Below are 13,231 nucleotides of genomic sequence, written 5' to 3'. Positions count from 1 at the left end.
TTTTTCACAAGCATCAAATAGTGGGTGATCTTTCAAGCTTGAACAGTAACAGTTGTATCGCTGAGGAAGGATTTCTTGTTTCAAATGATCTAGATAATGATTTACAACTATTTTGGGTAATACTCAAAATGACAGCTCCTTGAATTTTTTGTGTGCAGAAAAATTTGCTGGGCTGGCATCTTTCAGACCCTGGGAGGTCATCCCAATTCTCAGCATGTGGGAAACAAGGGAATGCTCTGAAATCCTTACTCCAGAGGGAACTGACCTGTCCACATTAACTTGTGATACATGTGAATGTTTGATGAGGTTTCCCCAAATGTCTGTGGCCTCCTGAGGCCTGGAATTTGTGGGTCAGGGCTAACCTATGAGCTGTGGGTATTCCAGGACCAAACCTGAAACACTGACCTATAATGATAGTTTACTTCCTCTAAAGAAAACTAACAGTACTTTGTAGTATCTATCTTTATATAGTACTGTATACATGGTTGTTAAAAAGTATAAAGGATGCAAAAAGGCAGTAAATAAGAATTAACAACCTTTTAAAATTTGGAACATTATCAGAAAATACACATGGGTACCACTGGCTGTTGGAAAATATAAGCTGAGATACAATAATAAAGAAATAATAAAGGAGGAAGGGGAAGAATGACGAGAAAAGACAAGATAGGGAGTGACATAGAAATATGTTTAAAGAAAATAACACAGGGTATTTAATATATTTTCAGTATTCAAAAATCTTCAGTGGGTCTTCAGTACCTACAGGATAAATTCCAGCATCCTTAAGCTGATATATATACATTTCATGACTTTTTATTTATTATTTTTAACTTTATATTAAGTTTTTTGGTTCATTTTCTTTTTTAATTTTATATTTCAATTATAGTTTATGTTCAATATTATTTTGTATTAGTTTCAGGTGTACAAAATAGTGGTTAGACAATCATATACTTTACAAAGTGGTCCCTCTGATATTTCAAATACTAACCTGGCACTATACATAGTTATTACAATATTAGTGACTACTAGAGGCCTGGTGCACAAATTCGTGCACAGGTGGGGTCCGGCCAGCCAGGGTAAGGGGCCACGGGCTGTTGGCTGACCATCCCCGACCCCTGGTCGAACTCCTGGTCAAGAGGACAATTTGCATAATAGCCTCTTATTATATAGGATATTCCCTATGCTGTACTTTACATCCCCGGGCTATTTTGTGACTACCAATTTGTACTTCTTAATCCATTCACCTTTTTCATCCAGCCCCTCAAAGCCCCTTCCCCTCTGATAGCTCTCAGACTGTTCTCTATCTGTGAGTCTGTTTCTATTTTGTTGTTTATTTTGTTCATTAGATCCAACATTATGTAAAATTATATAATACTTGTCTTTCTCTGACTGAACTTCATTATGCTATCAACTTCTCTCAGCTACTCGTTTGCCTTCACTTTACTAAACTCTTCAACTTTGGAAGGTTTTTCTTATTCAGTTTTTCCAAAGATTCCATTTTGTTTGAAATCAGCATCTCATACAAGTAAACAAAGTTACTCAGTTTTTACTGAGAGCCTTTAAAGAATCTTACCATGCAGAAGCTATTTGATAAAGAGTTTCCCTTTTCATGATGTTAAGGAATGTTGAATTCAAAAGATTTAATAAGCCCGCCAGCGTTCCTCAGTGGTTGAGCACTGAGCTATGAACCAGGAGGTCACAGTTCGATTCCAGGTCAGACCACATGTCCGGGTTGCAGGCTCGATCCCCAGTGTGGGGTGTGCAGGAGGCAACCGATCAATGATTCTCTCTCATCATTGATGGTCCTATCTCTCTCTCCCTTTCCCTCCCTCTCTGAAATCAATAAAAGTATATATTAAAAAAAAAGATTTAATAAGAGCAGTCGGACTAGAGCATTTCTTCCAGAATATATGAAAAATCAGATATCCTGGAGCTAGAATGAAAAGACCTCACTCTTATAGACCAGTAGAAACTGAATTCCTGCAGACCTCCAAATTTAAGTGCAAATTTATCTTTAGAGCTTGCCTGGACATGAAAATGGAGATGTATAGTAAACTCTTACAACTCCATGGGACTTTCCATATCAATAGCTCCTATGGAAAAATGGTCACAAAGAGAAACCCAAGAAAATAGATAGCTGTAATTCACTTCACATTTGGGCATTCCCAGACCAAACCAATAAATTGAATTATAACATTAGTTGAGTTTCTACAAAAAATACCAACAAAAATTTTGGCAACATCATAGTACTCTGAGGAGCCAATTCCACCCTCTCAAATAGATAAATATGTATATTTATTTACTAATCCCTAAAAGCTAAAAAGACAGCTATAATCAATTTTTATTAAGCACAAAAACCTTACATTACAATACACAGAAATGAATTTTAGCAAGATGACCACCAAAATCATTGTTTATGAAATTTTCCAGATTATAACTCTTAAGCCTCATGTGGTTTATTCACAGTAGCCTGCAGTTCTCCAAGCACTATGTAATCCTTGCACTTGAATATGTGAATATAAGTTCCACAGTAGTTATATATCATACTTGGATAATATTTATGCTACTTTCAGAGTCCCTCTATAAAGATACATACACACACACACACACACACACACACACACACACACACTAGAGGCCCAGTGCACATTCATGCACTGGAGGGGTGTCCCTCAGCCTGGCCTGTGCCCTCTCACAGTCTGGAACCCCTCGAGGGATCTCCGACTGCCAGCTTAGGCCAGCTCCCCCAAGGGGTCCTTAGTGCTGCTGAGGAGGAGGGAGAGGCTCCCGCCACCACCGCTTGTGCTCGCCAGCCGTGAGCCACAGGGGGGGGGTGCACTGACCTCCGGGGGCAGCTCCTGTGCTGAGCATCTGCACCCTGGTGGTCAGTGTATGTCATAGCGACTGATCATTTGGTCATCCAGTCAATTTGCATATTAGCCTTTTATTATATAGGATATTAAGATAATTAAAAGAGAAAGGGGCTCTTGGGTAAAATAACACAACTTACTAGAGTGTTAAATTAGGTAAAGCAATAGATCAATGTATTGGTGTAACTATTTCCAGATTTGTTGAACTCTAGGGACTCATTTTGATTCTGACCATTCTAAATACATGTCATTTTTAGTAGTTCCTTTACCTTGCAATCAAAACATTTTAGATTATCCCTAGATTCCTAGCACCACACCTTGGTTTATTTTGTTTCCTCTTCCTGGTAACTTTCTTCGCTACTGTCAGAAATACTGTCCATCTTCAAGGACCAGCTCAAAACCCAATCTTTCTCATAAAGCCCTCCAGAACTGCCAACCTATGGTAATTTTCGCAACTTTTAATTCCAACAGCATTTTGTTTCATAGGTATTTATTTATTGTCTAGTTTATCTGTAATTTTTTCTATGTAAATCTTTTTTTCTCTAACTACATTTATACTTCTCTTAAAGACCGAAATTATATTTTGTAATGCTTTGTGGGCCAAACGTTGCCTGACATATTGAATCTCGTGTGTGTGTGTGTGTGTGTGTGTGTGTGTATTTAAGTTTTCTTTTTTGCTTATTGATTTTGGGGAGAGAGAGAAAAAAACAAAGGGAGTTATTGATTTATTTGTTTGTCCACTTATTTATTCATTGATTGATTCCTGAATGTGCCCTGACCAAGGATCAAACCTGAAACCTTGGTGTATCTGGATGACACTCTAACCAACAGCTATCTGGCCAGGGCTCCCTTGTATATATTCATTAAACAATTTTTGACTGGTATTATCCTTATGCTGAGTTACCTTTTATACTGTTTCTCAAAAAACAAACAAACAAACAAAAAACACACAAAATAACACTTGGCCCTGGCTGGGTAGCTCAATTGGTTAGAGTGTCTTCTGAATACACCAAGGTTATGGGTTCGATCCTCGGTCAGGCCACATACAATAATCAACCAATGAATGCATAAGTAAGTGGAACAACAAATTGATGTTTCTCTCTTTTTTCCTCTCTTTTTCTAAACTGTGGGATTAAAAGAAAATAACCAGTCATTTTGACAAAATGTATTCAAAGTCTTAAAGATAGATATATTTTACCATTTAATTTGACTTCTAGAAAACACATTTCAAATAAATAAAGCTGTATACAGATAGTTAGCTACAAAGATATTCATTATTGCATTAAAATATAATATGTAAAAATATACAAAAATAGGTGAATGAATGTCATATTTTAAAGCCAATTAACGAGATGAGACTGTGGGAAGAAATTTTCTTTTCTAGCATTGTTTGTGCTTATAGATCTTACTTATTTTTGTTTGTAGGTCCATGGGAAGTGTATGTGTAAACACAACACAGCAGGCACCCACTGCCAACATTGTGCACCATTGTACAATGACCGCCCCTGGGAGGCAGCTGATGGCAAAACAGGATCTCCTAAAGAGTGCAGAAGTAAGTACCAAGCCTAGAAGACTCAGAGCCTTCTTTACAAAGTAAGCTTATTTGTGGACTCTTTGTTGTCTCTGGAAACATAATATAAAGTGGTGGGTGACTGACATAAACATAGCCAGTATTGCTGCCCACTATGCCCTCAACTATTGGAAAGAATGACAGCTTGCCAAGTTGCCAATATGACTGTTTTGCCAAGAATATGTTGCTCATTTTCTTGGCCACTTTGGGGCACCTAAGCACCCTTCCTAATAATATGGCATCATAAAAACATGGCCAGACACAAGAGCAACTAGGATAATGGTATTCAGTAACCCTCATAGTAGAGTTAATGAATTATACTCATGAACTCATTTTTCAAAACAACCCTATAAAGCAGGTGGTGTTAATCCCATTTTCAAGATCTGGAAATTGAAGCTTAGTAAGATTAAGTAATTTTCCAAAATTAGTAAATAGAGTTAAGACTTGGTCCCAAATCTTCAGAATCCCAAATTAAATAATTTTTCCCCATACTATCTTACTATTACTTAAAATGAAAAATCAGATTTGAAATTATGCCAGTAAGTCAAGAAGGAGACTGCATTATCAGGTTAACTTTGGGTTTAAGGTTTGAAATTAGATAGAAGGGTAAAAAATATGGGAATATGAATCATTGGGTTCTTTTTTTCAATTCAAAGTATTCAGAGGAAGTCACATGTCCATAACAGTGTTCATACTCACAAACTTCAATTTTACTGGGCTTTACAGGCAAGTACTGTGGGTAAAGTTGTGAGAAGTCTCTTCTCATACATAATTTGGCATCATAACTGATTTATTTTAGTTTCTAGGAAATGTAAAGGATTTCCTCTAAGCATAAATCTTAAATTATCTTATAATATGCTTTTTAAAGATTATAAATCTTCTCAAAATATCATAACATATCAAGGAAACAATGAAAAACAATAGCACAAACATTTTCAAATACAGTTGACCTCCACACAAAAAAGGTCTGGAATCTTATTCTAAATCATTCATCAAGAGAATCTAAAGAATTTCTCCTAAATTCCTAGAATGCCATGCTGGCCCTTTACAGAGAATCCAACTGCATATCTAAATACATATAGAACATAAAGACTTGTCACTTAGTGCTACTGACTGATAATCCTAGAAATGCCTTTCAGAAATTGATTACATAGGAAACACTACTGACCTCTGCTATAGAAAATTAAGGCTTCCATAAGCGACTACCTTTACTCACCAGTACAACAATAGCTGATGACTAAAAGACAAATAAATCTACCTACCAAGTTATTAACTCCTGTCAAACAGAATTTTTTCCAGGCTTAGTGAGCATAAATTCAGGCCTATATCTGCAATATGAATTATTTTCAAATAATGCCTGGCAATCTAGGTTTTTCTAAGTAAGGCATGGGACCACAGTGATAACAGTGCCTTGAGAAGAAGAAGGAATGGAAACAGTGACATATTTCCATTAAAGAGAGAAAAAATTGGTGGCCACTCAAATAGTCTTTCCAAAATAAATGTCAACTCCAGTTGCTAAGGTCACTTATATCTCTGCCTACGTAGACAAATCTACAACTGATTGGCTTTCAGACATGTCTTCAAACTTATTTTTTAATTTAAAAATCTAATATGTCAATTATATCTCAAAAAATCTATAAAGAAACACTAAACATATACACCAAAAATACCCCAAAACTTTTTTAAAAAGGAAAGTAGTGCCTGGCTGGTGTGGTCCAGTGGTTGAGCGTCGACCTATGAACCAGGACGGCACAGTTCGATGCCCAGTCAGGGCACGTGTCTGGGATGCAGGCTTGATCCCCAGTGGGGGGCATGTGGGAGACAGCTGATCAATGATTCTCTCATCATTGATGTTTCTATCTCTCTCTTTCTCTCTGAAATCCATTAAAAAATATATATTTTTAAAGAAAGTAATAACCTATTAAAGGCAAGAGGAAAAAGGATAAATGGGGATGGGAGACTAGAGTTTTTGATGTATACCTATTTATATTGTTTTGGTTCTTATGTACTGTAATAATATGTACTCTTCAAAAAACTAAAAATAAAATTTAAAAAATTAACTGAATATTAGAAAACCTACCACTTTATTTTTAATGATTTGCTTTCCTTCCACGCTTCTTTTCCAGCCTGCAAGTGCAATGGACATGCTGATGCCTGTCACTTTGACATTAATGTGTGGGAGGCATCAGGGAATCGCAGTGGTGGTGTCTGCAATGACTGTCAGCACAACACGGAAGGCCAGCATTGCCAGCGATGTAAGCCAGGCTTCTACCGGGACCTCCGGAGACCCTTCTCTGCTCCAGATGCTTGCAAATGTAAGTGAACTCATTCATGGTTGCTGGAGAAAAGGATGATATGTATAACAGGAATGAATCTTTCCATCCTTTATTTGCTGGTCCAAGGGAGAGAGGTCATGAAATTTCAGACAATACACTCATACTCATCAATTAACTTCATTGATAAGGGGTAAGAATTTTCATCTTGTTAGGTGAAAACAGCACAATATTCATTTAAAAAAATTCTCCTTTCTCACTCTCCATGAAGTGAAATTATTTTCTGTAGCACCACATTTTGGAAAACAAGATGTCTACTATAAGGGAAAAAAGAATGACGAATAAGGAGATATATTTAAAATTATCTTAAGACAAAATATATGAGTAGAGCATTGACAATAATAAGTAGACGGAAGTTAATAAAATAAAGAGTTGCTTCCTGCACTTGGGTCATTCTAGCTTTCATCTCTAGAGTGAATTTGAACACCTGCTTGGTTTCAGTATGAACGTACTTTGGTTGACACTGCTCTAATGTACCCCCATATCATAAACAAATTTAGAACATAATAATAAATCTCTTCCCCACCCAATACCAAATTCATAAAGAATGGATTCTGTTTTTTTGTTGGCATAACTCCAAGAAGTTTATTTGGAAAAAAGAGTAGAATTTTAAAATGCCTGTGCAATTATCTGAAATGTGACTGTAAAGGGTGCACACAGAACTTAAGTCAATGTCCAATGTGGCTGAACAGCTTGCCTAACTACATGAGTATTTACATGTCTATTAACTCAAATTATTAGAGGACAAACTACTCAAGACTCTTAATGGAGATTGATGATCATGCCCTTCCTTTCCCCACCAAGGACTCCATGTTCTGGCTCAAAACAGTGACAGGAAGGGAGCAATACAATGGGAAATAATCATTCAAAATCTTGGTGTGTTTTTTTTAATTTAAAGGAAAAAGTCTAGTGTTCTTGAAAAATACATATTTTTAACGTCAGGCAGGAGATATCTTCATGAAAATTTGAGTGGGCTTCTTTGTTACAAGCTTTCTCTCTTAAACTGTAGAAGATAGATTGTGGCACACTTCACTTTCAACACTGAGCCCAAAATTTGGATGTAATACTATTTCTCAGAGTTCTATTTTACTTCAGCTTCTGCATGTACTCAGACTTGAAGCTAGAAATCAATAATAATTCATATTGCTAATCTCTCCTAGTTAGCAAATACTTAGATGCACCAAGTAAGGAATTATGAAAATGACTTATACCAAGTTAGTCCTTTTAGCATAATTTGTAGCAGGTAGATGGATTAGTAGGGAAGATTTATATCTCCTTCTTTCCTTCTCCAGACAGCCCCCTGACCAACTGGTAGACTGCCCAATGAAGGCTTATCTTCATTCACTATTCCAGCATATGTTTGGGGCACAGATGCCTGTGTCCATTCGCTTCCCTAGCATGGTTTTCCTTATTAGCACCTTCTGGTTCTTTTCTTCCCTTTACTGAGCCAGGGGTAGGTCCCAACACCTATTAGCACATCTAATTCTTGTCTCTACCAACTCTCCATAATATATTATTTAATTGGCAAACATATGTTTGGCAACATTTTCACTATTATTATTTTTGTTTTAATTTAAATTCTTTATTGTTTAAAGTATTACATATATCTCCATATTCCCCCATTGATCTCTCCCCGGCCACTCCCACCCTCCCGCACATGCTCTCATCCCCCTACTGTCTGTGTCCATTGGTTTCCTTATATGCATGCATACAAGTCCTTTGGTTGATCTCTTATCCTGCCCTCCCACCCACCCTTCTTTCCCTCTGAGGTCTGACTGTCTGTTCGATGCTTTGTGTCTCTGGATCTATTTTTGTTCATTATGTTCCACAAATGAGTGAGATCATGTTATATTTATCTTTCTCCAACTGGCTTATTTCACTTAGCATAACGCTCTCCAGGTCCATCCATGCTGTTGCGAATGGTAAGAGTTCTTTCTTTTTTACAGCAGCATAGAATTCCATTGTGTAGATGTACCACAGGCTTATAATCCACTCATCTGTTGATGGGCACTTGTGCTGTTTCCAAATCTTAGTTATTGTAAATTGTGCTGCTATGAACATAGGGGTGCATATATCCTTTCTGATTGGTATTTCTAATTTCTTGGGATATATTCTTAGAAGTGGGATTACTGGGTCAAATGGGAGTTCCATTTTTAATTTTTTTGAGGAAACTTTATACTGTTTTCCACAGTGGCTGCACCAGTCTGCATTCCCACCAGCAGTGCACGAGGGTTCCTTTTTCTCCACATCCTCACCAGCACTTGTTATTTATTGATTTGTTGATGATAGCCCTTCTGACAGGTGTGAAATGGTACCGCATTGTCGTTTTGATTTGTATCTCTCGGGTGATTAGTGACTTTGAGCATGTTTTCATGTCTCTTGGCCTTCTGTATGTCCTCTTTTGAAAAGTATCTATTTAGGTCCTTTGCCCACTTTTTGATTGGGTTGTTTACCTTCCTTTTGTTAAACTGTATGAGTTCCCTATAAATTTTGGGGATTAAACCGTTATTGGATATAACATTGGCAAGTATGTTCTGCCATGCTGTAGGCTCTCTTATTGTTTTGTTGATGGTTTTCTTTGCTGTGCAGAAGCTTTATATTTTGATGTAGTCCCATTTGTTTATTTCTCCTTAGTTTCCATTGTCCTAAGAGCTTTATCAGTAAAGATATTGCTATAACATACATCTGATATTTTGCTGCCTATGGATTCTTCTAAGATTTTTATGGTTTCTCGTCTTACATTTAAGTCCTTTATCCATTTTGAGTTTATTTTTGTGTATGGTATAAGTTGGTGGTCTAGTTTCATTTTTTTGCATGTACCTGTCCAATTTTCCCAACACCATTTATTGAAGAGACTATCTTGACTCCATTGTATGCTCTTGCCTCCTTTGTCAAATATTAATTGAGCATAATGGCTTGGGTCGATTTCTGGGTTCTCTGTTCTGTTCCATTAATCTATATGTGTGTTCTTGTGCTAGTATCAGGCAGTTTTGAGAATAGTGGCTTTGTAATATAGCTTGATATCTGGTATTGGCATCCCTCCAACTTTGTTCTTTCTCAAGATTGCTGCAGCTACTCAGAGTCTTTTTTTAATTCCAAATGAATTTTTGGAGAATTTGTTCTGGGTCCGTGAAATATGCCATTGGTATTTGATGGGGATTGCATTGAATCTATACATTGCTTTGGGTAGTATGGACATTTTAATGATGTTGATTCTACCAATCCATGAAATGGTATATTCTTCCATTTCTTTATGCCTTCCTCTATCTCTTTTTTCAATGTCCTTTAGTTTTCTGGGTACAGGTGTTTTACCTCCTTAGTTAAGTTTATTCCTAGGTATCTTAATTTTTTTGTTGCAATGGTAAATGGGGTTGTTTGTTTTTTTTAGTTTCTCTTTCTGTGAGCTCATTATTGGTGTATAAAAAAAGCCATAGATTTCTGGGTGTTAATTTTGTATACTGCTACATTGCTGAACTAATTTATCAAGTCTAATAGTTCATTTTCACTATTATTTAGCAATATTTTCTTATCATTAACTATCTGCTTGGCAGATGTGTCCCTGTCACTTTGAGAGTTATTAATTCCAATAAAATTAATGGCAAATAAATTAATTAACTGACATTTATTAAGTATCTATAATGTATCAGATTTCATGGTAGGTGCTGATATAGATGTTGCTATAGCCACAACTTTTCTCCCTTAGTTCCCAATTTACTTTTATGACAAAGATAGTATCAAGAAAACAAGTTGATATTTTTAAAACTTTAAACTATCTCAGTGTGTGGTTCTATCAACAACATGTACAATGTTATTCAAAATAACAATTTTATTATATTTATTCTACTCTGCTCACCAAGGCAGAAAAGAAATCTGCTACTCAGTGTGTGGCCCAGAGACCAATCCCACTGGCGCCATCTGATTAGAAAATGCAGAACTTCTATTCCCATCCAGACCCACCCAATCAAATTTGCACTTTAACGAAATTCCCAGGTGATCATATTATATTAAAGTTTGAGAATGCCGCAGAAAGCTTTTCAATAAAAGTTAAATGCATTTTAGCACTTACTGTAAAGGTTAATTTTTTTAAAATTAGCCAGAGCATCCTATCATTCCCTGAGCATCAAATTTACCAAGGTTTACATCTCTACTTGTGCATATAGACTTAGAATTTTTAAAAACTGAATTACATAAAGGTTTACTGAGGGGAAAATGGAAATCTGGATAAGTATGTTTCTGTAGTTTAGTACTTTCCAAAGTTTAATCCATGGAACACTAATTCCATGAGATGTTAGCAGAAATGAATATAAGGCGAAACCTGTCTATGGCCTGAAAATTTAGAAAATGGTGAATTAATCAAAGGTTTCCTCAGGATTTCTCAGAGCCCTTCATATGCTAATTTTCATTAACAAACCTCAGACAGAGCTTTGAGGTGTGTCTCTCAAATTTTACCGGGAATGCCTGTCTGCCTGTCTCTCTCTCTCTCTCTCTCTCTCTCTCTCTCTCTCTCTCTCTCTCTCCCTCTCTCTCTCTCTCTCTTTCCTTCCTTCCTTCCTTCCTTCCTTCCTTCCTTCCTTCCTTCCTTCCTTCCTTCCCTCCTTCCTTCCTCTCTTTCTTTTTCTTAATGTGTTGGCAAATGGCCTTGGTGATTCTTTTATTATTATTATTATTATTATTGATCTCAGAGAGGAAGGGAGAAGGAGAGAGAGATAGAAACATCAATGATGAGAGAGAATCATGGATTGGCTGCTTCCTATATGGCCCACACAGGGGATGGAGCCCACAACCCGGGCATGTGCCCTAACTGGGAATCGAACCATGACTTCCTGGTTCATAGGTCGATGCTCAACCACTGAGCCACGCCAGCCAGGCAGGGAATGCCTTTCTTACAGAACATCTGTGGGGCCAATGTTCTATAGAAACTTGGGAAGCCATGTCCCAGAAATTCCTTCCCTTTATTTGTTATTTATTTCCAAGTGCTAGATCCCACAATCATACATCAAGGACCTTATATTTCTATCAGTGAAATAATTACAAACATAACATAAACTAAGCCTCAGCAGTCTACAATCATTTATCAGTGATGACATATGAAAACACTTCTCTCCCTCATTTCCTAGTTTATGTCTTCTCAGGAGTTGGAACCACTGCAAACTTGAAGCATCAACCCAGACAGAATTTACCAGTAGTACGTAAATTATATACTTAGTGTTGCTCAGGAGACATGTCTTGAGTGCCAGGCACTGTAATAAGCACTAGGTCTGTAAAGATAAAAGGTCTTCCCTAAAAGATCTTACACTCTAGATGAGGAGAAACTTAAAATAACAGGCCACTTCAATCCACTGTGGTGATGGTGATGATATGATAGTAATAGCTGATGTGTATAGAGTGCCTACTATTTTCTGTTCACGGTTCAAAGGGCAATATATTCATTAATTCATTTAACTTTCACAAAAGCACTTTGATATAGGTACTATTATTATCCCCACTATATGAGGAAAGTGCAATGAAAGAGATTTGTGGAGTACCTGAAGGGAATGTGTGGATGAGATGAAAGCAGGTGAGGGGAGATTTCCTTGGTGAGATGCCTCCAACACTTCTTTGGTTGCTGTTTTATTTTTTTCTTCTAAAAGTGCCGAAACACAGTTTGTCCTACTTTCTAATCAATGATTGCCTTCTTCGCCTTTAATGAGTCCATCTAGAAAATGGAATGAACTTATGTTATTCATCTACCACACATTTAATAGAATACTCACCTTGGCACATTCATTCATTTAACAAGTATCAGTGGCACTAGTCTTGGGACTCTGTTCACAGTTACATCACCAGCTCCCTGCCAAGTAAGCCAAGGATTTATTGGCCCCATTCATGTTCCAGGCTCTATTTTCCCTACCTCTATCCTGATAAGCCCCGTGCTAAGTGCTATGGTCCTTACGTGTGCACTTAATTGATGGCCATAAATTCATCAAACTTAAATAAAAAGAGCCATGCACCAAATCTACTAGCCAACAGATGTATTCCTGTGAGCAATTAAATTATTTCTGTTCTCACTTCCTCTTTATTTCAACTGTAACCAGAATCAACTGCGGGACCCAAACAGTCAGCTACACATTTCCATTGCCAAGAAATCACTTCTAAGGATTCCAAAGATGTTTGTTTTTTTAAGACTACTGAAGATCATTGAAACTGAATTTATTTCTACAACTCAGAAAACTAATTTTAAAAGGACAGTGAGTTTAAGGTCTGTGAACACAAGGGACAGTGTTAAACCGCCCCAACTGAATCTAGGGCTGAGAGCAGAAATCGAGGCTCAAACTGGCTGGTCACAAAGGTACAGAAGTAAAATAGAAAACATAATTTCACTGAGGTACTGAGGTACTGTAAGGAATACCATCTCTCTGTTCTAAAAGAGAAGTCTCTTTTAGAGTAATTTATTTGAAATCTCTAAAGTCACTTATGTACCT

At 36.9% G+C, this 13,231-nt stretch overlaps 1 protein-coding gene across 2 annotated transcripts in view; it reads left to right on the top strand.

Moving 5' to 3' along the window:
* The window catches only part of NTN4 (netrin 4), a 110,898-nt gene that overhangs the window by 67,529 nt on the left and 30,138 nt on the right, over positions 1-13,231 (top strand). For both annotated transcript variants that reach the window (XM_081084455.1, XM_081084456.1), the window contains exons 4-5: positions 4,293-4,419; positions 6,564-6,752. In XM_081084455.1, coding sequence (XP_080940581.1) covers positions 4,293-4,419; positions 6,564-6,752 — 316 coding nt within the window. The remainder of the gene's footprint in view (positions 1-4,292; positions 4,420-6,563; positions 6,753-13,231) is intronic.

The sequence above is a fragment of the Myotis nattereri genome (assembly GCF_964212035.1).
Source record: "Myotis nattereri genome assembly, chromosome: 2".
Lineage (NCBI taxonomy): Eukaryota > Metazoa > Chordata > Mammalia > Chiroptera > Vespertilionidae > Myotis > Myotis nattereri.
Note: the sequence above shows the minus strand (reverse complement) of the source record. Positions and strands in the feature narration are given on the sequence as shown.